General features: G+C 42.0%; 2 protein-coding genes across 2 annotated transcripts; one reads left to right on the top strand and one right to left on the bottom strand.

Moving 5' to 3' along the window:
• The first annotated feature begins 2,758 nt into the window (after window positions 1-2,758).
• Window positions 2,759-4,935, top strand: pax4 (paired box 4). Its single transcript, XM_076111913.1, is given in 8 exon segments — window positions 2,759-2,789; window positions 2,981-3,111; window positions 3,268-3,483; window positions 3,578-3,668; window positions 3,801-3,941; window positions 4,033-4,115; window positions 4,190-4,256; window positions 4,259-4,935. Coding segments are annotated over 8 exon segments (1,179 nt in total). The 3' UTR covers window positions 4,678-4,935.
• A 4,038-nt stretch (window positions 4,936-8,973) lies between these two features.
• Window positions 8,974-26,666, bottom strand: LOC142971246 (hepatocyte growth factor-like). The gene is made up of 18 exons (XM_076111912.1): window positions 26,173-26,666; window positions 21,796-21,955; window positions 21,539-21,651; window positions 20,752-20,866; window positions 17,264-17,406; window positions 17,039-17,159; window positions 16,744-16,862; window positions 14,685-14,856; window positions 14,349-14,482; window positions 13,320-13,413; window positions 12,017-12,156; window positions 11,143-11,175; window positions 10,793-10,901; window positions 10,627-10,701; window positions 9,886-10,023; window positions 9,548-9,654; window positions 9,306-9,439; window positions 8,974-9,150 (listed from the first exon to the last, which is right to left on the bottom strand). Exons 1-18 carry the CDS (start codon window positions 26,234-26,236, stop codon window positions 8,974-8,976), a joined length of 2,148 nt encoding a protein of 715 aa, XP_075968027.1. The 5' UTR covers window positions 26,237-26,666.
• Window positions 26,667-26,977: the final 311 nt, after the last annotated feature.

Here is a 26,977-nt window from a genome sequence, read left to right as displayed (position 1 = left end):
ATTGTTCTGCGTAACCGAGTTGCACGACACCACAAATACTATCCTCAAAGGAGTGACGCTAATTTTCAGTAAAAAAAAAAAAAAAAAATGTTAAAAGTGGATTTGGATCAGAAACAAGAGCAATGGTCTCCACCGTGGGCATACTATTTCACCTGTTATATAAGGAGATTTGATGATGAATTACACGATTTTAAGACAATTTTACAATAAAAAGAATGTATTTTCAATGTATCTTCAAAAAAATATATAAAATTAGTTCAAGACAACGGTGGAAGAATTAGTAATGTGGAATATTTAAAGTATTGTGAACATAGGTTACATACAATGTGTAACTAACACGGTATTTATCCAATTTTGAGCCTTTAAATATTTAGAAATAAAACAAGTTTAAAATGTCTAATAACCTTAAGGTCACATCATCCTGCTTGTTTAGAAAAGAAAGCATTACGACACAGTTAAAATTGAATAGCATATTACGATAGACGATTTTTGTGTTGAAGCCTTTATGCTGAAAAACGGCACATTTGGCCACGGACATGAAACGTCATTAATAATGAAGGACTAAAACAAGCGTCTGCGTTCACAGGATGGAAAAAAACATTCACCAAAGTAAGAATAAGAAAAACATGGAAAATACACAAATGTCATAACAGGGTGAAGACAACTGCTAGACAAGCGACCAGGGAGGCAGCATCGTTGTGCACACGGCACCTTAGTGCGCTCTGGAGAGGTTTTGGTAACCTTTTTACGCGGATGAATAAACCACATTTCTCAACGCTTCAGGGCGCAGCAAAGCAACAATATAGATGTTCCATGCACTCGACAAACACCTGGGACGTGTTGGTAAAATCTATACGTATTTTGTGGCGTGATTTAGACACTTAAACTCTCGCTCCCTCCTTTGGCGAGCCCAGATTAGAATTTACGCACCACGATTATGTGGCACTGTTTTAACAACACGACCTAAGTACTTTAATCAACCTCGTTTGGCACACGCTGTACGTGCAATAAAGTACTATAAATCAATAACTACATCAACTCCCCGGTAATAAACAAAAAGGCTTGCCTTATTTGTCCTTTGTCTCCGTTGGCAAGGAGATGATGGTGTCCAAAAAAATGGCTGTCCTCTATGTAACCTGGCTGATTGTGCTAAGTATTATTGTCCTCTAACTCATGGTTAATGTATAATTTGGGCCATATGGCATTTTAAAATCTGAGCCTTTATTTCGGTGGCACTTCGATCTGTGTGGACCTAACTAATGATATTCAATTAGTCATTAAACAGGCCAAAAGACGAGCCTTGTGTGGGTTTTCACATAGGCTAATATTTGCTCGTCAAATATTTCCCTTTGAAACGTTTACAACGCATTTTTATCTGCTGGCTGCCCAAGGAACATCTGTGAGGGTTATTTTAGCCTCCCTCTTCTGGATAAACGAGGTCCCCCAATTGGCCCTTTCCTTGCGCCCATACGACTATATTTGTTCACGTTTCGAAAGAAAATGTAATAAAGAGAGACTGGGTGATGGATTTATGATTTATTAAAAGCACTTTACCATATGTTAGTCGTCATTGGGGCAGATTTTCAAATGTTTGTTTTATGAAAAAAGACCAGAGATCCTTTTAATCTCGGCCACTTAAAAAGGATGCTCATGTCACGTGACTATATATATCCCCCCCTGAAAGGATGGGAAACATACCAGTGTTGATCGTTTAGCTTCTTTGAAAGATGGAATTTGTGCATTCATTTGTGTAGGATGACACGCACCGAAGCAGAATGTTTAAAGGCTAAATTGTGTTGCAGTGAAAAATTGGTTTGTTTGATCGAGACTGTACAGCAGCCACTGCGCAAAAGAAAAGCAGTCAGAATTCCCAAACTTGCATAAGCTGTTACAATGTTGATTTTCCGGTTACAGGAATACAAATACGTGTTGAATTGAAAACACAATTTATAAGGATCCAAAAGTGGAAATATTTGTTTAAGGTGCCGATGAAGGTAAAGCCAATCCATGTAGTAAACTCTCTTCAAAATGCACTGTTCTGGTACTGCAAGTGGGCTTTCAAATAATATGGCACCAAAACAAGACAGTGCAAAGATGATGATTTTAGTAGTTTTATATCTTATTTGACTAAGTTTATCAAGCACATGCAACTCGTGTTTTATTATTTCTCTTTTTCTCTGTTAATAAATGTTTGATGTGCATAATCCTGTATAAGGAGACTGTAAGACTGTGAGCACAATCACGAGATCGAGCTCAAATCTAGACGTAGGCTGCTTAATTTAAATAACAACTCGGAAGGCTCTTTGGAGGGATCTTCCTGAATCATGAATTTCCATGACTCAATCCTTCCTCTATATATTTAATTAAATCAAACTACTGGACGTTTTTTTTTTTGGTAAAAAAATACAAGTGGAATGAAAATCACAATGTTGTTATATGTCACGTTTAAAGACGTACCAACCTAAAGCCCACTTTAAGCCCATAATGCCCACATTCACTTCCAGGCAATATTGACATTTCAGGTAACAGGCTCCACGTCATGTTGAGGTCAGCAGGCCTATAAATGTCTGCTGAAGGGCGTCATTCCCCTCATTGTTCATTCAGCAGAGATACGAGGAGTTACCCGGACAAGTTGATTTTCCTACGGGCGACGTGGTGTCGTTGCGCGTTTCATACCGTAAGGTGTTTTTATTTCTGGGAGCATTACGCATTTTGTTTTTGTGACCAGTTTCATCACTAAGCCTGGGATCAAGCGGAGATGTGCGGAACAAACGATCTGCCGAATGAAGGTTAATTTTTATATTTTAATATACAGAAAAAAAGGGCTTTAATTATATTCTAAGACATCTAAACAGTTGTTGAGAGTTTGCAGTACAACTAGGCCTATAGTAAATGTGATTTCAGATTGAATAAGCAATTTCAACCACTTACATGCCATTCTAAAGACAGATTTCATAAGTGCAGGCTGTGTTACAATAAGGTGGTGGAAGTGTCAACCAGCTGGGAGGGATGTTTCTCAACGGCAGACCTCTCCCAGAATCCAAGAGGAGGAAAATGATTGAACTGGCCATGATGGGAGTCCGACCGAACCAGATCTCCAGGATACTTCGGGTACGCAAACCAACAGAGTTGCACACATTACCACATTTGTTGAAAAGAAGCTGGTTGAAGCGTCTTGTTGCGTTAATATTCACACGCACAGGTCACGGTTAGTACATAACTTCCTCATCACTTCCTATGTAAAGTTGAACCCTCTGCGCATTTCAGGTGTCCAGCGGGTGCGTCAGTAAGATCTTGAGTCGCTACCGCCGCACTGGACTCCTGGAGCCCAAAACCATTGGAGGCAGCCGGCCTCGGCTTCTCACCCCCGGTGTCATCTCCACAATCATCCAGTGCAGGAGGGAAAACCCAACCATTTTTGCTTGGGAAATCCGAAAGCGCCTCGCAGCAGCACGGATATGCAAAGCCTCCAAAGTTCCCAGCGTAAGTGAGCTTGAAATTATTTTTTTTAGTTTCACGAAACTTATAATGATCCACCATATGACATGGTGCCTTTTGGCACACTGTGTTCTACAAGGTGTCGTCCATTAATCGGATTCTCAGAAGGATTCACTTGGACCACGGGCCGATGTGCATGGAGATCAATGCGCACATCAGGACTGAGCAGGGTAGGTCACCTGTAAAGGTCACCGGAACAATGAAAATAGTCAGTGTGAGGATCACAGTCACTTGTAGTACCCAACAAGGAGATATGGGTTATGATTTATAGCGAGCTGATGTAATATGTGTATATCCTGCAGATTGTGATTCTCTGATTCAAGAAGAAGTGAAAGAGAGAAAGATGTCCGAGACGGCATGTCGTATTGACCAGAAGCCTGAAGGCGTCCAGCACCGAAACCGCACCACCTTCACCCCGGAGCAGAGCACAGCACTGGAGCAAGGTGACTTAAGATCTTTAAATGTCCTCGCACGTCTCGAGCAATAACTTACTCAGAAGCCCAGTTACATACACGTTTCTGTCTCCTGGATCAGAATTCTCTCACAGCCAGTATGCGGATATGTACACGAGAGAGAAACTGTCGGCTGAGATCAAACTTCCTGAGGACACCATCAAGGTAGAGTCGTCATTTTGAATCACCAGTGTGTCGATATGGGATCAAAAAACCTCATCTTTTCTTGTGTCTCTCAGGTCTGGTTTTCAAACAGACGGGCTAAATTGAGGAGGGAAGCCAAACACAGGAGTGACACACAGAGTAAGTGGGTGTGATTTCACAAAAATAAAAAAATAAAACACCTGATTTTGCAGAACCCCTTTGAAAGTAAAGTAACTATTGATTTCCTTCAATGTGACATACAGGTATGAGCAGTTCTGCAAACCTGACATCCATCTCAGTCCAGCCCTCATTCCTCCATCAGCCTCATGACATGATGGCCCAGACCATGCCAGACAAGACTCCACTGGATCACCACAGAGAAAGATTCACTCTCCCTTTGGTTCACCATCACACAGACACGAGGACATCCCTCCCTTTGGCAACCGAGTCCATGAGAACAGAGCGCCCTGTGACTCAGTGCTGGAACCAGCAGGGGATTTCTTTTACCTGGGGCCAGCTTCAAACCCATGAGAGGTTCGTATTTGCTCAGCAGCCCTGGGATGTGAATCGCTACCTGGACTAAACGTGTGGCCACGTTGCTAACATGTATGAGCATGTCTGTACAATTAGAGTGCAGCTCAATTTCAGGACTGGAGGGACACAATCTAACCAGAAGGGGGCGACAGAGGACTGGAGCTCCAACCTTGTCCCGAATACCTTTTTTTTTTTCAAATGCACTGCAGATTCACTCATTACTTTTACTTCAATAATTAAGATCCAACATACAACTTAGCATCTTAAGTATTATTCTAAATTCATTGGTTACGTCAGACAATCCAGACGGATCTTATTCCACTGAACTGACTTGTAAAGAAGACAAAGTTAAGACACGAAGTGCTGAATAAAGTTTCTTTTTAGAAGTGATGATTGGTTTTATTTATGCGAGTTTCCAGGAAATAAAGTAGGCTATTATAAGGAGCGATTAAGCCAATGCACACAGGTTCTGCTTGGAAGGGTGTGGATTTAAAAAGGGGTCCATTTACTGCTAATAGAGTATATCAAAACAGAAATGATATTCGGATATTTGAGCATAACTTTAACTGGATGCCCTACAGCGTTGTGACATAAATCATGACTCCATGGATCATTTAAGGTCAGCACTGGATTATGTGGATGTTATCTCTTTTATATAGTCTTGGGCTTGCTGTGTGTTTCAGTTGCAGGAGGAGGTAAAGGCTCTCATCCAAGATTTCCTTCCAGGGAAGGCCAGTGGGAAAATCTATAAAAGTATAGCTTCAAAAAGTCTAAACATGACCCGATATCTGCTCCGCTCCGTATCAGCTTTTATGACTGCAACAGGGCAGAGGCATCGCGTTCCTTTATATCCCTTTACTGCAGCAAAGAGACGGCGAGACTCGGAGTTTCTCGATAATTGGGCACCCGGGGAAAGGTTGAGCTCAGGAGGCAAACAACTTGGTCAGCAGCATGGAAGTGTACTTGTACTTGAGTATTGCGTCTCTGGATTTCTACTCCCCAACCTCTCAGAGGCAGATATAGCACTTTCAATTTTTTTTTTTTTACTTCACTACTACTTTATTGGACATCAATAGTTACTAGTAGCTTTACAGATTAAAATACATCAAAAAATCATATGCTAAGCTATTAAATGACTTATTTTGTGACCCACTGCGAACAACTGGACTAAACTATAAAGCAACGAATATCGAGCAGCTCCAACAGTGAAACGCTGCTAAAGCATCGACGCATCAGTCTTCAAAATCTATTAAATGTTAATGTCAACACAGGGCCCATTTTATCTGCAGAAGAGCACTTTTACTTTTGATACTTTAGTACAATTTGCTTTTAATAGTTCTGCATTTAAGTTTCTTTAAATTACGGAATATATCCGAGTTCCTCTTGAACCACTGGTTTAAGTTTTAACCTCAATATAATCTCTCGACACAAACATTAATCTTACATTTCGAGCATTAACTATATCTAATCTCACATTGAGCAACTCAAAGTTTCCGAGCCGCTGAAAAGTTTCATTTGTATCTCACTGAAGTATGGGGTGTCCAAAATGTGTAATCTAAATGTTCCTTCCGACACGTTATCATTCATCTCCTTCAGCGGCTGTATTGATGACCCTTGTTGCTTTCAGCCACTTTGGAATATTTATCATGCACTAGAATCTGCTGCTGTGAGTGACAGAGAGTGTAAACTGCCAAAACAGTAAGTGTGCGCTTCTGGCATATTCCTTTCAGCATACTGCACACGGGAAGAAGGGAGAAGGGTGCAGAATAAAGCGAAGTGTAATGTCAAGTCGTTTATTAAAATAGTAATAATACAAAGGCTAGAAAATTCAGAAACGGTCATCGATATAGAAAACAACTCACTAACACAAAATAGCAGCTGTTATATTTAAAGTTTACAGTATACAAACATATAAACAGAATGATCATGAAGTAAAAATAGTTAAGTATATCATTTACAAAAATTACAAAGTGTAATTTACAGAATGCACTGGGCTATTTACATGAAGGTCAATTAAATAACAGTTACAATGCCTGACAATCAATTTACAATATAACTATAAGATCCGCCACATTGACCAAGAATATAGATTTGGTTTCACTCATCTTAGTCCGTTGCCTTTAAATGAAACAGTCTTTGTTTAAACTGGTACTTGAGAGGCTTTCCCCTTTGGTTTCAACCTGTGCAAGATGATTAAGGCCAGAGTTATAGTTTAATTGTGTACAGTTATGGTCTTTGAAACCAACCAACGGCAAAATGACTCAAAAGGCTGATGGGAAAAGCCCCTAATATTAATATTTGTTCCTTTATTGCTATGTAACGTTTTTCCATGTGATATTCAGAACATTCATCTCAGAGCTGACAATAGTATACATTGTTCTTTTGAGTAGGAGCCACACAAACGTGAGTAAAATACACTGCTTTTAATACTAACTGAGCTGGCAATCATCGGGTCGTTTTGGTTTAATTAAAGGGAATAAAGGACGACAGGCCAATCAGAAATGATCACTGATGGAGAAATTTGAAAGAAAAACATTCTTTTTTTAGTCTAACTAACTAAACATCCCACATATTAATATTCAGTTATAATGTACTCCTCTGCCATCACCTGCATTGATTCACTTAATCGGCTTTATTTTGACGATGCTAATTGCAAGAAACGTCACGTAAGATCTTTTTTTTTCATCGTTTTTGTTTTGTTTTGTATAAAACTTGCATTTCAATGTCTTCATCTTCTATCTAATGCCTATATTCATCTGTGCATTTAACGTGGAAGTACAACATTGTGCGATACGCATCTATAATGCACAGTAAATGCATGTTAAACTCTGGGCAGAACAATACAAATTTAGCCAACAAGCACCAATGAATTAAAAGGTTCAACCAAATGAAGCACACAATGGAACCTAGCAAGTCATTTCATGTTTGTGTGGCTTTTACCGGCGAGTCAATAATGCAGCCGTTAGTCTGGGGGGGGTCATGATTACTCTCAGAACAAAGAAACTAATATCTCAATATCACACCAACATCTGGATTCCTTTCAAAAGAGGACTTCTGCTTAGAAAAATAAATATACCTAAATACTACTTACAAGCTACCAGTCTCTTTAAATATCAAACACAATCAAAAGGCAAGAAGAAGCCAATCTGACATTACTCAGTGAACCAAACATATTCCAGATCTATAAGACCTATAATATCTTACAGCACAGCAGAAACAGTAAATCTGCGGCTATGTACAACAACAACAACATATAAAACATCCTACTGACCACACACACAGCCCACCAGGGGCCAAAGTTCCCTCCAAACCGGAGACCAAATAGCCATGTTTTTTTTGGCACGGCTCTTCGCTCTCTCATGCTACAAATATCAGCGCAAGATTTTGGAGCAGTTCGCTCAGTCCTTCATCGACCCTCTCACAGGGAATCGTAACAGTTACAGCTAACTGGGGAAAAGGTAGTCCAGCTACTGCACACAATTAGCGCTGCATGGGTTTGCCAAGGCTGCTGCAGTAAGCTTTTCAAGCAGCAATAGTGTATTTTACATACGTAACTACTGGTATACCTCAAGCCAAACGTTAACCTTTGCTGGACTTCGAGGCTTTTTTTTTTCTTTGGGACTTTTACCGCCTGTACTACCGAACTTATAATATTATTTTCATGCTTATATTTGTTCTCCCTTTTAGTATTAACATAGTATTTTGTTGGATCATTTCAGAAACCAAATATAATTTTTTTCTGTGATATCTGTAGAGTATGCTAAAATGTATGACCAGATTAGGAACATAACAATTCATCCACCACTCATTGGTGTTGGAAGTATTAAGACCTGGTTTGCAGTCCAGCTTAACACAGAAGAAAACAGGAAGTCCCAGTCACAGGAGGGTACTTCATGCGGTAACCTCCAGATAACTGTCTTCTGTCCATATTCAAGTAAATTCCAGGTAGATCATATTAAGTCACGCGTGTCATTCTCATTGTCTTTGTTTGGGTCGCTTCAGAAAATCGGATTATGTTAAAGTACAATTAGTATGTCGTCCATGTGCTCGAGGCTTTGTTTGTAAAAAAAAGGATATTAATGCTAACAACCGGGATGTCTTGGAAGTGGAAGAATGGATGAGATTCCATTTCCTTCATCCGGTCTTCACTCACTAATCTGTCATCTCCGTAAAATGACAAATTCAGCCATTAAATCCCGAAATGAGCACTTTCTATAAGGTGTTCCTCCTCGTTTCTCCCCCGTGGTCCATGCTGGAGACGCCTTTGAATTAGTTGGCCCCAAAGCCGCCCCTCCTCTCACAGGCTGCGGTGAAGTCGTGTGCACGTGGGTTGATTTTCACACCATCATTTCCTCTCCAAACTGGGGTAAAGTTTGAACACCTTGTATATCCACTCGGAGTAGAAGGCAACGTTAACAAAAAGCGCAGGCTGTGACGAGGCACACTTTGTCCTTTGGATGCTCACGCCGATGATGACTTTGCGCTCATGCTCCTGGCAAACCAATGGACCGCCGTTGTCTTTCTGCGAGAAACAGGAAGAGGAGGACACTTCAGAGAGACAGCACGCTAACGAGGACACTATACAGCATTGCATATGTTCAATTCAGCTATCTAGATGTTGCCATGTTAATAAACTGAGATGTACTTTTGTTGCAATCTGGCTGTTTCTGTTCTTACATCACACACGCCCTCTCCTCTCTTGCCGCCGGCACATATTCTGCTTTCCCCGGTGTCCCCTTTGATTTGTGAGCACATGTCGTTGGTGACCATGGGCATGGTCAAAGCGTTCAGCGCCTCATCGTATCCGGTGGCTGAAAGATATGCAGCGTAATTGTTAAATGTTACAGGCATTCGTTTTTTGTTTGAATGACGGTTAAAAAGCAAACGTGGCATGGAATATGGTTGAAAGAAGGCAGTACTTTTGGTTTCCCCCCATCCATACATGGTGCAGTTGGTGCCCTCGGGGATGTGACACTCTTTTACTGGAAGATGAATAGTGGAGGCACCTTCAGACACAGGGGCGGGACTAGAACAAACATAGCAATAGTCATAAATCACAGTCAAAATAAAACGCAACATATGCACACAAATAAGAGGCATGTCTGGCAAATAAGTTATGTCATTTTGTTTTTAGATCAATAACAATCTATTAAGTTAAATGATGATAAAAATAGATGACATTGTTTTCCATATCACTAGTTGTGTTCAAACTTTAGGATGTTAAATTAGTGGAAACCGTGAGTCGTTGAGGACTTACTCTTCTAGTTTCAGCATAACCAGGTTGGATCCTTCCGGGCCACAGATCAGGCGAGAGATGCGTAGTCTCGGGTGGCTTGAGGATTCATTGAGGTGGCGCAGACCAACCTGCACACTGTAATCCTTCAGATCTGGAACACTGATGACCACAAGGACCAGGATGTAAGTTGTAAACTTACGGCATTGTTACTCAAAGAGCCATTTCCACATCATTTTATATAATCTTGAATATGTAAACCAGCCATTTCAGGCTCCCTCATGTGGTTTAAATATGCACTGCAGATATAAATGTTAAAAGACTAAAGGAATTAATTCGGCAAATTTATTCGGCGAACCTAATAAAATCCTCTGCGACCCAATTCAGACTTTGGGAATGACTGCTTTACAGAAAAAATTACTTCTAATGTTCATTTTTGCAAAACGCAGCGACATGACTAATGTAAGCAAGACATAAAGCAAAGTTTCAAAGCAGACCATGTTTTTCCACGACACACACAGGGCCTCTATCAGCTGAAAGCTACTGGTGTACACCACATGCTATACGTACAGAACTGTACATAGCTACAGAGATAGGGACACTTTCTTTAAAGCCACTACTTCAGATGAAGAGACACTAAATGTATATGATTGGCTCTGACACAGACAACTGCAGGAGTTAAACAGATCTGCAGACCGAACCATTCTGTTCCATATCTCAGATCCGGCATGTCTGGGGAGTAACTATGAAAAGGTGGAGTATTACCAGGAGGTGAAGCACTGTTGGTCTGTCAAAATCCAATCCTCTCTGATCAAGGAGCCCCCGCACAAATGAACCTTCCTGAGAAAGATTTAAGAAGAATATTTTCGCCATTACATTGATGAATGGATTGATACATTTTGTAAAAGCACACAGATGTAAAATGACTTACTCTCTTTGGATGCTGACAACCCAGCTGCCATCTGTACCTCGCACTTGGTGTCCGCCTACAATTCTGGTGTTTATATGCACAAAGCACGATATCTTGGGCCCAGTTAAAGCTAAAAGAGAAGACATTTTTTATGCTGCACGTTAGATGGATGTATCATTTACATTTCAATGGGGAAAATGTTTATTAAAACTTCAAAAAGGGAAACCATAAAATATGATTTGTTTAGTCAGGCACATGACACAGACGGATTTGATACAAAGAGTAAAAAGGAAAAGGGACGAGATTAGAGATAAGAGGAAGAGGAAGAGGACTAGACGGGTAAAAGCCAGATAAGCCAAAGCGATACTCACTGTTCGGTTGAGGAGCCGCTGTAGCTGATTCACCTGATAGAGGTAAAGAAAAGCACAACAGTAAGGAGAGACCCCCACAGCAGCGGGAAATAACTTAGACCACTGACCATATATTGACACAGAAAGCATGAAACCTCATTGAAAAAGACACCCTTCTTTACTTTATAAAGACTTCTCTGAATCGTTGTTGGAGGCTATAACGGTCAGCGACGGCAGCAAAGGAATTTGCTCAAGAACTCAACAACTTCACGGACGATATGTTTTACATTATGGAAATGATTCCGCGGCCAAGAGGCTCTTCAATGAGGCCATATTGAAACCAGGCCACGAAAATGTTGTGTCCGGCCACTTGAGTGCATGTTTTCTCCAATAAAAAGGATTGCAGCAGAAACCTGCATCTGTTTGATGTTTGTGCAACGTGTACTCACTGCCAATTGAATAAAACCACGGCTAATAGATTGTGTGAACCACCAGCCAAGCTGTATAAAAAGACAACAAAGGCTGCAATCAAATGAATGGATAGTGCTAGTTTTGGGAATTTCCAAATTCACTTGTATCAATACTTCCACTTTATCATTAACCTGCCTTTTCACTTTGACATCAAGCTCCTAGCTCTAAATTCAAAGGCAGCGTTTTTTTGCGATCGTCAACGATGCGGCCATTTTTTAGCTTAGCTTAGCACAGTGACTGGAAACAGGGGGGGGGGGGGACAGCTAGCCTTGCTCTGTTCAAATGTAACACAGACATGAGATTGATATTGATTTTCTTATCCAACTCTTGGTAAGAAAGTGAATCATATCAAACTCTATTAGGTGTCTGACATAACACAGATGTATCTACTGTTAGAAGCGACTAGGTTAATTATGTCACTCACAGCGCTTCAGTTTGCAGTAGTCCCAGGCCAAACGGTTATTTGGATTGGTGTAACACCAGGGGCCATGTTTGTCCCGGTCGGGGTTCCGGCAGTAGTTCTTCCCCAGCCCTACATGGGATTCTGTAGAGTGAGAATCCCCACTGTAAAACAAACAAATACAGATTCTCATATTCCATTTGTTATTACACACACAGTGTAGCAGAACTAACACTGGGCCTCATGAAGACTCATAGGCACTCTGAAAACACATGAGCACATGCATGCATGGAGTAGCACACACACACACATCATCATACACATACAGTACATACACACCGTAGGTTACCATGTTATGCCTGGAAAGTTTGACTCTTTCATATAGTGCAATGAATCCTCTGCATTTGCTCCACAGAGCCCGTAGAAGGAAACGCAGAGTTTTGTGAAGGGTACACATGGGAGTATGAAAGTATGCACTCTAAGCATTCGGCAGGGCTCAGACCAGCAGGAGCCGCATCCTCTACGGAACGATTCGGTTGTGCTCCGGATTTGTAGGAATTCACAATTTAATTGAGAGTCTTTTTGCAACGTTACACTTGGCTCTGAGAGAATTAAGCGTAATCTTCTCAGAAATCCAACATCTCACTAAAAAGTAATTACTCCGGAAGAATTTGGACACACGCACACAGCAATAATACTAAGCGATGGGCGACAATTTGTCAGGAGGTGAAGATAATTCTACTTCCCAGGAGATTGTTAAACAAGCTGTGGCTCTCGGCAGTTTTTCCTGGGATGACCCTTGACCTTGAGTGGGGCAGACTCGCTGGCTGCAATCTATGTGAGGGAGCTGATTGGCTTTGATCTACTTTCCTCAGAAAGCACTTCCTGGGGTCAGGGGTCGGCTCTGGAACATGTCCATCTGTCTGTGCCGTTTTGGCTTTTAAAATTCCTGTAAATTAAGTAATTCCAACAGCCTGACTTAAGCATGAAGCAACAACACACTGGAGTGGGGCAACCTTTCCGTCAGGATGGGTCACTTGGAGAGCACCCCAGGGTTTCCTCTCGTCAGTTAGATGAATAATAATTGGGCCTGGTGTTGACCCCTGAGGAACCCCTGATTTCCTCTTGCTGTTTGTTTTCACTGCCGAGCTTCATTCATATGAGAGGGATTTTCGTCATCAACAAACACTCATCAAGTGAGCTGAAAAGAATACCAGCCTCTCTAGGAAACATCCCCAATGTTTCCCACTACAGCTTAAGCTTGACTGGGAGTTAGAAGAAGGAGCAAAGCAACACATTTACTAAGCAGAATAAACAACCGTGTTACCTGTTAATGTGATGTGACCAGTCTGCACAGGGAATACCGGATCGAGTTACGGATAAAGTGCCCCGATACGTCTCTCCGTTGTCTTCAAAACACTCTGAGGAAGAAACAGATATTATTATTTCAGACCATCTTGTTAAATATTCCCAGGAGAGCATTGAATTACTCAGCCCAGCAGTTCTCTCAAACACTTAAATGCAATCAGTGAGCGAGCAATACCCAAAGAACTACATATATGATTTGGGTGGTGGCTGACTTTGTCATTGATGCAAACATAACATAATTAAGATTTTTTTACTTCCCTTTGTGGTTTCGATGAATTTAATGTCAATGGCCCCTGTTTTAGGAATCTTTAAACCTCACTATGTCTGTCATTTAGCAGAATGAAAACAGTGGCTTTAGTAACTAAAAGACTAGCTGAAGTTTAACATGTGTGGACATCTTTCTGTAAATGTAAAGCAGAGAAACATGGGAAATGACAGAACACTATTGCCAAAGTTGGGTCGTTTTTGTTCTGCCATGAAATTGAACTAATTGGGCAGCACGCTGCCAAGTGGCCCAGTCCTATGGGAGCAAGACGGTGTCTGTGTAACTCCACTTTGCAAAAACATGATATGGCTTTAGAAGCATTTGTTGTTCTATGTGTCAATCATATTATTTAAAAAAAGCTAATATTGAGATTATTAGACTAGCTGTTTGCTATTCTTTTGAAATCGTTTGTTTAGAAAACACTGGTAGTCTTATATGAATAGTTTGACGTTTGGGGAAATTAGATGAAAAAATCGTTACCACTCTCATATCTGTATGGTAAATATGTTGCTACACCCACCAGTTGGCGTAGCTTAGCATAAAGACTGGGAACAGGGGGTAACAACTAGCCCAGTTCTGCCTAAAGGTAACGTAATCTGTCAACCAGCACCTCTGAAGCTCATCAATGAACACATTAAATATTGTCAGGACAAAAATGGAAATAAAAATATTTCCCCAGATGTTGAACTGTTCCTTTAAAATTGAAATTGAACAGTAATTTACCTATTTTTTGTGTGGCCTCAGCATCACACCTGGGGATGTGGGTGCAGTTGGCTATCCTTTGATTAGGGTCTGTAGTGAAGCACCATGGGTAATCTGCACCATCAGGGTTACGGCAGTAGTTCTCTCTGAGGTCTCTATAACACATACACAAACTACAATTTAAATGATGGTGCTGATGTATTTTCTGTACAGCAAAGCTATCATTTTATGTTTCATGCTCATTTACTTTTTGGCATTTCAACAGTCAAATGCACAAAATGAACAAATAAACTTCCTTGACACAGCAGAGATAATTGAACGCAAGCTGCCAGGGGCCATGAGACATAATTTACTCACTTCCATTTGAAGTTCTGAGGAAGAAAGTAATGGTTATGGGGCAACTGGGAGTCCCATCGCTGACATGTCACACCCTCTGGAGTGACATTCATTGTGCCTCGGTAATCCGTGCCCTTTCCCTGGAAACAGGATGTTGTTACATTGACATCTGCGTCCTCACACGAGTCAGAATCTAACAAAGAAAGAAAAAGACATAGAAACTGTAATTGTGAGTGTTGGCACGAGAGAAGACATTCGCTTTAGTGAATGAGATTTAGGAGGGAGGGAAGGAGGGAGACATTAATCCCCAGAAGAATGTGTGATGTTTAACCTGGAGAAAGATGATCAAAAACAGTAGCACCCCCCCTTGTCTCAACTGCGATAGGAAACTTTCTGTGTATTCATAACACCGGTGCACCACATTCTTGCACGTAGGGACATCCACAATAATATGCAGTTATTTAACTTGCTGACGGCACACCATGTCACAGGTTGTTTTAATAAAAACACAGACATTTATGATATTAAGGAATACATCATTGCCTAAACACAAACATTACAATTCTGTTCCTGTTTATTGCAGCCCAACCAAAGATATCACATCCAACCCGGTCTGGCCGGGGCAACTTTATCCACCGGAGAACTATTCCAAACATCTTCAGATGGAATTCTGCTTTTCAGCAGTGCAGGGATAGCAGCGCATGGGGAGCGACTTCTCCCCTCTGGATTTCTGTCTCTGTTTCTTTAGCCTTTGACAAATGAGATGGGAGGAATTGAGGAGGAAAGAGAATGTTTTGAGGCAGAAACGAGAAGGCGGATGGAAAAGAGAGATTCTTTGGCTTGATGTAATGCATGCCAGTGTCCGTGTGCACTGCGTCGTACAGGTCAGTGGTTTTTATCTTTCTGAGGGCAGGCATTGAGGGATGCGCACATCTGGACAAATGCAGATCCCCAATCCCTCGCTGTAAATCATAACATGTAGTGTAGAGTACATGTGTGTATGTGTCTGACAGAGACAAAGAGAGACGCTCCGCGTGTTTGTGCATGTGGGGATATTTCATTGTGCTTTCAAAGACAAATAATATTAATAAATTCTCCAATGGTGTAACCTCTTTTTGGCATCCAGTCTTTATCTTTTCCCTCTGTCTTTTGGAAGACAGATGAAGGCAAAAGCTATCTAAACTACGACTCTGTCAAACTCTGCCAAATGTGATATGACTCAAGTGAGGTTATACTGTTAATCCCTCCAACACATTTCTCTAAAATGTTTTTACATACAGTACCATATCAAAAACAGGGCTGCAGTTAGTGATCTTTTTTTTACGATTAACCTTTAAGTTTTTCTTTTGTCTAAAAACTTTGTGATGGTTCACAGTGATTTTTTGTTGATATTGATAAAAAAAATAGAGGTTGGAGACAAAGAAACAAAGTTTCTAAAACAACTATTCGGTCTTCTGATGGCCATGTGTCACATCTCTGTATAATAGCCTCTGTTGTAACACTCCATTTTAGTGGCCCTTGTCATCTGTGAGTGGTCTCAGCAAAGCACTTCTGACTCTCTGAAGTCAGGCCCTCCCCTGTACAAACAACCTATTTACTCTTGCTTGTTGAGGGAAAAGGATTCGAAGCCAAGCACCACATGAAACACCTAGCCGGGTAAACAAAAACCTTAGGAGACTCTGGGAGGGCAGAAGAGGAACTTTCTTGCTCTGTTCACAGCAACCACCAAAGTCCTGTATGTAACAACCCCCCTGGAGCTCTCAAACCACTGGCAGTACCGACTCTGAGTCTGTCTGTCCAAAAACCAAGCAAGAGACCCTGAAACCGTTACTGAGAAATGTCGTTGACGAGAATGAGACCTACGTGAGGTCACAGGGACCCTTGACCACCAAAATCTAATCCAGGTGGACGTTTGTGCCAAATTTGAAGAACCTCCCTGCAGGCGACCCTCTGACCATGGCTGTCGCTGGAGCATAAACGTCAGTAAAACAATAATTTGGTTTTAAATTAATCTGTTGAAGACTTTGTCCACAAAACCCAAGCCCCAGACTAGGAGTCTGCACAGTACATATACCCTTACCACACACGGTGATGTTGCAATACTCCCACAGAGTTGTGGGGTCCATAGTGTAGCACCAGGGACGAAGACGATTATCTGGGTTACGACAGTAGTTGTCCCTTAAATCTTTGTGACGATACCTGAGAGAGGAGAAAGAGAGGAAGGAAAACATTTCAAGGGATGGAAGTAAGTCATAACAACCGGTTAGGTCTACCTCTCCTGAGTATTAGCGTCAGTTATCTAAGCATCTGTCATGGCTGTGTGCAGCATTGTCCGCGGGAAAGGTTAGCACGTGATTAGCAGCTTCGCAGCTTACTTTTTGGGCTGGAAGTGGTGTTTGTTAGGCCTGGTTGAGTCCCACCTCTGGCACTCCTTGCCACTCTCCGTATGGTCAAGTTTGCCCCGGTAATCTTCCCCATTACACGTCATACACACTTCTGTCAAAAAGAAAACAGCATTTATCAAGAACTCTTTCCTCTAGTGATCAAAGCAAACAAAACGTATGAATTCAAGGAAATAAAGTGGCGTTTCTTTGCCTTACCCTCTGAACACTGTGGTGTGCCACACTCCTCGGCTCGTACATTGGGGTCTGTGGTGTAGCACCACGGACCACCAGGATCGTTGTTGGGATTCCGACAGAAGTTCTCCCTCAGGTCTTGCGTTGGGTACCTATCAGGATAAAACCTACAGGGGAGCAGACAGACGTTATTCAAAGTGTTAACTGATACTGTAAGCTGTGTAAATACATTTTAGGGAGTACTTGCACACTCGGCTGCTCCAGTGGTGTATACAGCACCGTACCTACCTGCTAAGCGCTCTCGGTAACAAACCAAATAAAAGGCATTTACATTCCGTTCATTCTGAGAAATGCTAGTGCCGACAGTGTTACCAGCTTGTATTTCAAATCCTTAAGTAACCAGTCACCTAAATCATATGCAAAGTAAGTCATCAATATCTCTTCAGGTTTGCACCTTTTGCATGATCGCCTTACCGATTCCTACCATATCCCAGCTCCCTCATGTGTGAAGCAGCCAGACTCTGTCACAGCACAGTAACCTCCAGCAGCACAGAGCAATGCTACGAACCACTTGGAGCAGACCAAGCAGGTCTTTTGCTGGCAGCCTTTGAACACGTTTAAACCTAATCCTTCTCTGTCATCTGCAGCCTCACCTCAGTGTGAACAAGCGACTGTAAGTAAAAGAACCTGGCGAGTCCAAACATATGGGATGTAACAATGACGAGCGCCATGGGAAACCCCATACTAAATGAACAGTGTGTGAAATTCGTCTTCTGTCAGGGCAGGATGATGAAAAGCTGGCATGTCAGCACCCCCTGATCCATGCCGACCACATTCCCCCTCCCACCAAGAGAGACAGAGAGGGAAGACAGGAGGAAAAGCTGTGGTCGTAGGAGAAAGGTGAAAAGAAACAAGTGCTTAAAAAAGAAAAAGTGAGCATAATGGAGTGAGCAAAAAGTCCAGAGCTCAGTGGATAGTTGATGATGTAAAAACAAAACATGTGCAGGTAGAGAAATAAAAAATAAAAAAAGACCAGTCCACCCTCCCTCCAGCAGCTTGTCTGAACACACTACCCCAGACAATGACTCTTTTCGTGGGGGAGTCTGCTCTGCTCTCCCCTCCGTGCCCTGGGGCTCACGCAAGGCTCCTACACTAATGCACAACATCATTCAACCCAGAACTACAAGACGACAGTCCCGACTAAAGAAAACTATGATAGGGTTAAGTCCAACAGCGGCATTTCACATGTGCTTGTAACTACAACAAAACACTTGTTCCCCTTTGTTACAGCAGTCTGCCAAGAGCCAAATCTCACATCTGTTGCGTGTAACTCATAAACACAATATATTGCTATCATAATACAGTATTCTTAATTTATAAATGGGATTACAAGGACCCTCACTTTACAAAAAAAAAAAAAAAAAACAGTTTGCACCTGGTGAGAGTCCGTAAAAGCCACTGCATTGGGAGCAAGTTAGCCATAATGATGTTGCACTAACAGATGTTAGCCAGTTATTCATCTCCTTGCCAAAGTCTGTTCCCATCGGAGCACAGACACACATGCTTTGCTCCCTGGGCCGGCTAAACTTGGCGAGATTTTGAATATCACTAAAGATGAAATCTAGGCCCGAAGTAACTGCCGCAAAATGTCTCATGCACCTGGAACAAAAGCAGTCATGCTTCAATGCAACAGCTTTTTAAAAGGAACAAAGTGTTTAGAGATTAGAGCAAGCAAGCGTTTTAAAGAGATAAATAATGATTTTGGAAGCCGGGTGCGAACGACAGCAATTTGAAATTTGGGGAAATGCACTAATTCACTTTCTTGCGAAGCGTTAGAGCAGCGAAAAGGTGAGAAGGTCAGTAGCACTCTCATTTTTGTCTGTTAAATATGAAGCTACAGCCAGGAGATGGTTAGCCTAGCTTAGCTCAGTGTAAAGACTGGAAACAGCTAGCCTGGCTCTGTCCAAAGGTTTGCAAAGATCTTACTTACTGCTCTCTAATTAACAAGTTACCGTCGGATGAGCCATGCTAGCTGTGTTCTCAGTCTCTCTGCTGAACTGAGCCAACGGGCCTTCGGTGGTACATGGTGGTCATATTCACTGTCGTCCACAGACACGAGAGTGGTATCAATCGTTTCGTCTAACTCTCGGCAAGAAGCTGTGTGTTTCTGTAGCTGAGCTTTCTCACTGCTTCCCCAGAGGAAACGTGGAGAAAAATAAAAGAAAGTCCCGCTGGGAATAAATAAATGATTGCAATGTTATCCTTTATTATTAATATGAACAGGAATTTTCCATTCCAGTCCTCTCTCCATGCATGGAGCATGGAGAGAGGACATGGGCATCAATACACACTTTTTATTTTTCAGAGCCTTGGTTCAAAAACTAAATATAGACAACAGGTGGAAGTCCCTTTCCTGGAAGGGAACCTCCTGAGAAATCACCCCTGGTCCACGGTGACCGGTCAAGCATGAAAATAATAGTTACCTGAAGCTCAAATGGTGCGTGGTTCATTATGGTGGTAATTCTCAAACAGCGGGACAGTCCCATGTTAGGTAACCCACAGTGGCACTAAATCTCCCTTAAGTAAAGCTCCCTTTGACCCTATGAAAGTTAAAGGTTGCTGACAAGCCAGAGCGATGTTACATTTGCCATCTGGGACGAGGACTGGAACCGTGTGTCAAATAAACAATGACAAAGGATTCCTAATGTGAAGAGCTGGAGAAGGAGCGCATGGGGATCAACGCTGTAGTAATTACGGGGGATCACTGAACTTGTATTTCTCTCAGTATGTCTGTGGCTTTGTGAGCTCAGCTGGACAACAGACAAAAACATGACTTCAGTCCATAAATCGCCGCGCTTTCTTTCATTCTACCTCCTTTGTGTCTACTCTTCACTCTGCCCTTTTTCAAACTCTTATTACTCTGTGTCTCAAAACCCCCCTCCCTGCCGCAGTTAAAATATCTCGTAACTAATGAGCCCTGCTAATGAGATGTTGGCACAGAATCCATCGTCAAAAATTCACAGATCTCGCCTGGCTTGTAGCCGAGGGAAAACATCTTTGGGACACACCTGATGGCCTGCGGCGCAGTGGAAAAACAAGCTCGGTGGAGAGGACATCCCTGCATGTGTTGAAAGAAATCGGACTTATTTCTGGCTAAACGCTCACCCGTCTCCGAGCCTCCGCCTTCCCTTAACCCCTGAGGTGCAAAGGGATGATCCGAGCATCTATAAATCAGTGGCTGAGGTCTGTTCAATATCAGACACAGAGAAATAGAGAAGGAGCATCCATGAAGGTTGCGGAAGCCTCAAGATTAGAGAAGCAGACTTTGAAGGCTGCTGGTTCAAATCTACAGAAACCTGGTGGTGGTGGTGATTAACACCTTCCACTTCTTGTCATCAAGCAAGGCACTGCAGCCTCAAGGCAACATGTCTGTGACCTCTCATGAGTAGCCCCAATTCCCAACAAAAATGTGCTTTTCATACTCTTTCTTGGTCAAAAATGAGAGGACTTACGTGTGTTCATTGATGTTATTATCGGACCAAGCTTGGCAAGTGATGTTTGACTTCGTCCAAGACCTCCTCCCTCTGTAGTTGTCCTTGGTGCCGACGATACACTCCCTTATATAATCTAAGTACAAAAAAAAAAAAAAAAAAGCATGTGAAAGCATCCATTCATGTTCTCACTTCTACAAGTTGTCTCTGTGTACTCTTTGTGTGCCAGTTTATACACCGTTTAGTCAATTAAAAGTTGATTTGCGTCCCCTGCCTTGACCACCTGGAATATATTTTCCCCATGTATGGTCAATTAGACCTTTTTACAGCGAGTGTTTTAGTACGTACCAGCTTGTGTGTTATTCCCAAAACAGACAACTCCCTGAAGTTCATTAAATGTCACCGGGGGGGGGGGGGGGGGGTTTCCGTAAATGTTGCAGTAAATTCTAAAGTGCTAGATTCCACAGCCTGCACCGGAGAAAGCCTTTGCGTACCGACTGTAAACAATGAATTTTGTTGTTTACACTTCAGTCTGCTACATGTTTATGCGTGCGACTCTCCCCACTGGCGTGACTAAACAGCAGGGGGGGGGGGGGGGGGGGGGTAAGGAAGGGTTGGCTGCTTTTATTGTGTCAACAAGGAAAAAACCCGAAGACCTTATAACGCGGGGAGCCGACGCAAGAAGCACAACCTGCAATCAGCCACAAACAATCCGCCTGTGTACATCAGTCTGCACCGGAATGCTCTCATGAGAAAAACACCCGAGCGCGTACAACTCAACCTGAAGTGTAAATAGGACGGCGTTTACCTTTTTTTTCATACAAGGTAAAGTTGACGCTGGCCTGCTTCTGCACACCGTGGGTGAAGCGGTCAAAAGGAAGCAAGTGGCATTTCCCGTTGTGCCGATGAAAGTTGAAAGCCCTGTAGAAACACGCGGGAAGTAGTTGAGAGATGGACAAACGATAAACAACAAAAATATGTAAATACTGTGTCAACACGGGAGGAGAGGAGGAGTGAGGGAGGGAAACGGCCACGTTTCGGCGAAATACACAGAGTGTAACTGACCTGCAGTTGAAGCTTTTCTTGACCTTCTTGCACTTGCGGGCGCAGTGTTCCTGCGATCGGCTTTTCCTTACCAAAGGAGGCTGAGGGCAGTCTGTGCAAACCAGCATGCGACTTTCACTCTTTTCATACTTCTGTAACGACTGATGAGCCCTACAACATCCTGCAAGAACACAAGGGCACAACATGTTCAATGTGTGCGTTTTGGTGCAGTCATTAGGTTGGCTGTGAGGTTGGAAGGAGATAGGACCTGCTAATGCCAGGTCCATCTCATATGGGAGTAGCTGTTTCTAATAAATTCCATTCACATGAACATCAAAGGTGTAAGCATGGCTGGGAAACTCGGTAAAGGGAATTGGCTAGAAACAAAAATGGATGACCCAAGTTTTATTCATGGAGTGATTTACTGTCAAGGAATCGATTTATATGACCAGGTTTTCAACGATACAACTATCTACAGTTGCCAAAATGACATCGTCACATATCTTGCGTGAAGCGCAAAGGCCCCCGAAAGGTGCCGCGGCGCGTGTTCCGTGAGACTCCAACATTTCTTTTGAACTAAGCGACTACACTTTTCAGACATGACCGCAACAGATACTGATGAAGGCGAATAACTTAAATTAAAAAGTAACATTTTTTTTATATTCTCAGGATGCTTTTAAAAACGACATCTTTTTTTTGCCAGCTAAATCAAATTAATTTACAGGATAATTCAACCTTTTCAACCTTTGTTTCATTTGAATACATTTCTCCCTCTAAATATTGGACGTTTTTCTTGAGCATTAAAACCTTTGTGTGTGCACGTCTGTCTATAGACAAGTACAAACAAGGTTTCAGGTGGCAGAACTCGAGTTCTCACTCCACCCAGAGAACAGGTTGTGAGTTCACCCGTCTCCATTGTTCTTTATATTTTCTGATTGATCTGCCCAGGGTTGCTTAATTATTTCCCTTGCAGTTTACTCCTTCTCCTCCCTTGTTTACTGTGTGTATCTACAGTGTCAGCTTTTAAGTAAAGGACAAATGCAAAAAACAAATCGAAGAAACCGTGATTCTTTTCTTTTGTCTCCTCCTCGTTGACAACGCATCAAACATTACTCAAACACTGAGAGACATGGCCAAACATTTCCCTGCTGTCAAGGCGCTGGGGTGGAGAAGAAGAACTTGTCAAAATGAGAGTATTTCCTTTAGTTGCTTCACGGTGGTTTGACTATATGAACAACAGGAGGCATGAACACCGGTTCCAGAGTCTTGGCATTGGAGGAAGTGGAGCAAAGATGAAATGATTTCACCGTCGTATATATATTTAACTGGGCGGCCAGGAGTCCATGAAAGCGTCCAACTACAGTTTACTTACAGCCCCCTATGCTTGTTATGAGCATCCGCCACTGCATCACACTTGAAACATCATTGTGCAACTCCTGAACCCGTGAACACTTGAGAAAACCGTTCCTTTAGAAGGTGCTTCAGCTGTGCTGGGCAAACCGAGGTATAGCGGACGAGTTCACGCGTCGGGAAATTAGGAAAGAAGTGCGTCCAGGATCAAAACTCAGCTCCAAAATGCTCCCAAAGCACTCCTGCTTCAAACCGGGGGCAGCTGCCTGAGAAATGCAGAATGAACTGTGAAGACACCCAAGAGAACCGAATGACGCGCTCCAGTGTCTCGTTTGGAGATTTAATGCTCGTGAAAGCATAGCTCATGTTTAACTGCTTTCAGAGACAGCCACACATCTCCAAGAACATTTGAACACTAACTGGCTGGGCAATATATTGATATAATATCGATTTTGGGAAAAGAGACAAACAAGTGTCTTAGATTTTGATATGTTAATATCCTAATGTGGTATAAGTGTCGTCTTTTCCTGGTTTTAAAGGCTTCATTACAGTAAAGCGAAACATTTCCATCATGTAAATAGTTTGCGAAACGGTCATCCCCGTTGCAATATCGATATGGAGGCAAAAATAACATGATCTCATTAGGCCTCATGCTGTTTAACGTAATGTGACATAATTAATTAATTTTGAGTAACAAAGGTGACGTTTAATTTATAGGGAACAAAACAGGAATCCCTTTTTCCAGGAAAGCTCCGATGTCAAGCACTAATTAAGTTTTATGTGTACGTTTTGTCTCAGTTATTGGCATCCAACATGTACTAGACAGCTTACAGTATTTGGAGAAATGGAAAACTGTCAGTCGGATGAAGACCACAATGAATTATTTTTTTTCATTTTTTGTTATAGGCCTTTCTTGAGAGCCATTTCTTTGGGAAGAAGCACATCAAAAGAGAATTATATCATTGCAGAGACATGCACCTGGGTTCAAAAGCAGGACAAAACCATATTTTAAGTCAAAAACCTCTGCGATACAAATCATACACTTCTACCTATATTGGGAAAACAAAGGTTAAGAGCCCCATCCTTCAGGAGAATGGAGCTCTACTGTAAATGCTGCTTCTCCGGGCCACAGCAACATCGCTAAATGCATTATGCGATTAGTTACAATAGTTTCCCCGTTTATAATTTGGGGCAAGTGCGATATAAATCACAGAGGAAAATCTCATGCTACCGAGTTACAGCGACGTGCTCCTGTGCCAGCATCCGTCACAAGGCGCGGTGTGTGTACTTAGGATATTGTAAACTGTGTAGCGTTTAGAGGCTCCTCGTGGCTGAAAATGTTTTTTTTTTTGGGGAGGACTTGTTATTAATGTTTGGGCTCCACTGGACCACATCTGGCACTCATCACAGTGTTGTTACAGCCCTGATGTCTGGCCAGGCTGCTCAATTAGATTTCACTTAGTCTCTTCCTCTGCTCGCGGTCGGACTCCTGCTATCGCCAGATCCCAAACATTCGCAGAAGTCGGAGATTATAATAAAAACGCGCTCAATGGGCGAGTGTGAGAGAGGCGAGATTTAATGAGAAGAGGCAGCTGTCGCTTACAGGGACGAGTTTCGAGTCTCCAGTTTAGCTTTGGAAAATGTAGATAGGAGAGGTGAATGACCGACACTCTGACCTTTCTCAGAAAACTTCCTCTTCGGTGCCCTTGAGCAAAGAAAGAAGTGTCAGCTGGATACGATTTTTTTAGTCACCATGTAAAAATTTCAAGGCAGCGTTGATGAAAAACTCTATTACATGAACAACAGGAAAGTGGCAGGTTAAAGGTGTGCCTCTGTCTGGGAATTAAGCAGACATTACATCTGCTGCAGAACGCGCAAAATGTGGAACTGGCTCAGCAGCCAGATGTTAACCCCCCCACCCCAACCCTTACACACACACCCCATGCACACACACCCCCCCTTTTCTATCTCTCTACAGTCAGGGGCGCGCAATTTACTTTCCCCAAACTGAACGGCGGTCAGGGGTCAGGGTCGGCACCCCTGGAGGTGGCAACTATGGATTCAGTGCTTTACTTTATAGCGACATGTCAACGGGGCGGATGTAAACCGGGACAGCATCAGTCACAGATAGTCTGCGCTTCACGAAAGGAGCGGCACTTTTGGACGCGTTTCATGCGTGTGCGCTCCGGGCTGTGACGCAATATCACACTAAGACATTGAGCGCCTATTAGTGCAATGGAAAGAAAAAAAGTTTAAGAACAAAGCAGTGACATCAGCAGATGCACTTCAACCAAACGCTTTTTGGCATGGTGGTCGTCCTTAATCTGGAGGAGGAAACGTTCTGATTACCAAATATTATTGCACAAAACTATTTAAGTGCGTGGATGATGCGGGCCTTTAGATCGATTTGCAAATTAGACCCAATTGGATAACTGGACTAATGGGAGCTCAGCGGCAGCAATTGATTTGTAAAAGGAGGATCAGTTTGATAAGATGCCAAATTGTTTCATTCAAAATGTTGTTGTCGTTACATGTTTGGAGATCTTCATAATTAGTCCGACCTAGTTCTTTCTACAAAGCTCAGTAAATGACAAGCCGCCGTAATTAATCAAAGGGCGTGTTGAATCAACAGTGCAGGACGGGGCTTGTGATCAAGTTCAAGCAACGTCACTCAACTTCCTTATCTATAATTAAAACATGCAAATTTTAAAAAGACAAGTGCTGACTGGCAAACACAATATGACAAATGGCAGCCTAATTCTATTTTTGCCCACTTTTCTAACTTTTTTCATATATATATATATATATATATATATATATATATATATATTTATTTAATTAATTATTTATTTATTTAATTATTTATTTTTTTTATTTTTTTATTTTTTATTTTTTTGACATTTTCTTATGAGTGTTTCTCGTTTTAATGCATGGACAAAGTGCAGAAAATAAGGAATCAAATTATATTTTGATATTGAAATTAACTACAAGCAGACATTGCCCATGCAATAACTCCACATCTCACAGACACAGCTCTTCATATCTTACCTGTATTTAATATAGTGACCACAACACACACCACAGCTTGGTAAATCCATACGTTTGTCCTCATGGTTAGGAAGTTGAAAGCAGGTTAGAATCCGGATTTGTTCCGCGACAGACTCGGTGGCTGAATAAAGTCCAGAGAGGCTGAGGACCAGCACGAGACTTGCCTTCCTCACGCAGTTGCCACTTTTCCAAGAAACCGCACGTCCTCGGTTCAACCCCCTTATACTTGGGTTTGTGCTCCTCTCTATCAGCGTCTCTCCACACCAGTGTCAAATCCTGCGGTAACTTCCGGTTGTTCTTTTCAAAGTAAAATCGGATCACAAGCCAAAAGTTCTGGATGTCAAAGTTTTGATGATGTTTCAAATTTTTCATATAGTGTCGAAAAACTCCAAAAAAAAAAAAAAGAATAAATATTGTCTGTGCAGCCCAAGATAGCCAATTTAGTTCATTAACTTACTTTAAGTCCAGCCCACATACATTCAGAATCAGTTGCCATAAATACTTACTGGGGCACTGATGGTGTATTAATCCACATCTGAAAATAGTCCCTAATTGACTTTTAACTAAAAACTAGAGTCAATCTATTTTTGACCTATTTTAACATCTTATTAGGAGCGCCAGCCTTATTATTTAACGGTACTGAGAGATAATCTGTAGTAAACCAAAACACAAATTGGTTTTATTTAAAATTCGACCAGTTATCAAAAGCATTTTTAGCATACTTCTAAAAGCATGCAGGATTAAGTGAGATTTCATTCATCAAACAAGTCAGCCAGAATAAGCCAACAGCGATAGAATAATGGTG

This window comes from Anarhichas minor, unplaced genomic scaffold (assembly GCF_050575085.1).
Source record: "Anarhichas minor isolate MPS153535 unplaced genomic scaffold, ASM5057508v1 ptg000045l, whole genome shotgun sequence".
In the NCBI taxonomy this organism is placed as follows: domain Eukaryota; kingdom Metazoa; phylum Chordata; class Actinopteri; order Perciformes; family Anarhichadidae; genus Anarhichas; species Anarhichas minor.
This window is presented reverse-complemented; position numbering and strand designations above follow the sequence as displayed.

Excerpts from the sequence above, each read along its gene's own strand:
- LOC142971246 (XM_076111912.1), bottom strand. The coding sequence starts at position 26,236 with ATGAGGACAAACGTATGGATTTACCAAGCTGTGGTGTGTGTTGTGGTC. Across the intron at positions 17,407-20,751 it reads AATAACATCAATGAACACAC|GTTTTATCCTGATAGGTACC; the intron begins GTAAGTCCTCTC and ends GCTCCCCTGTAG. Across the intron at positions 10,702-10,792 it reads GTTGTCAGCATCCAAAGAGA|GAAGGTTCATTTGTGCGGGG; the intron begins GTAAGTCATTTT and ends AATCTTTCTCAG.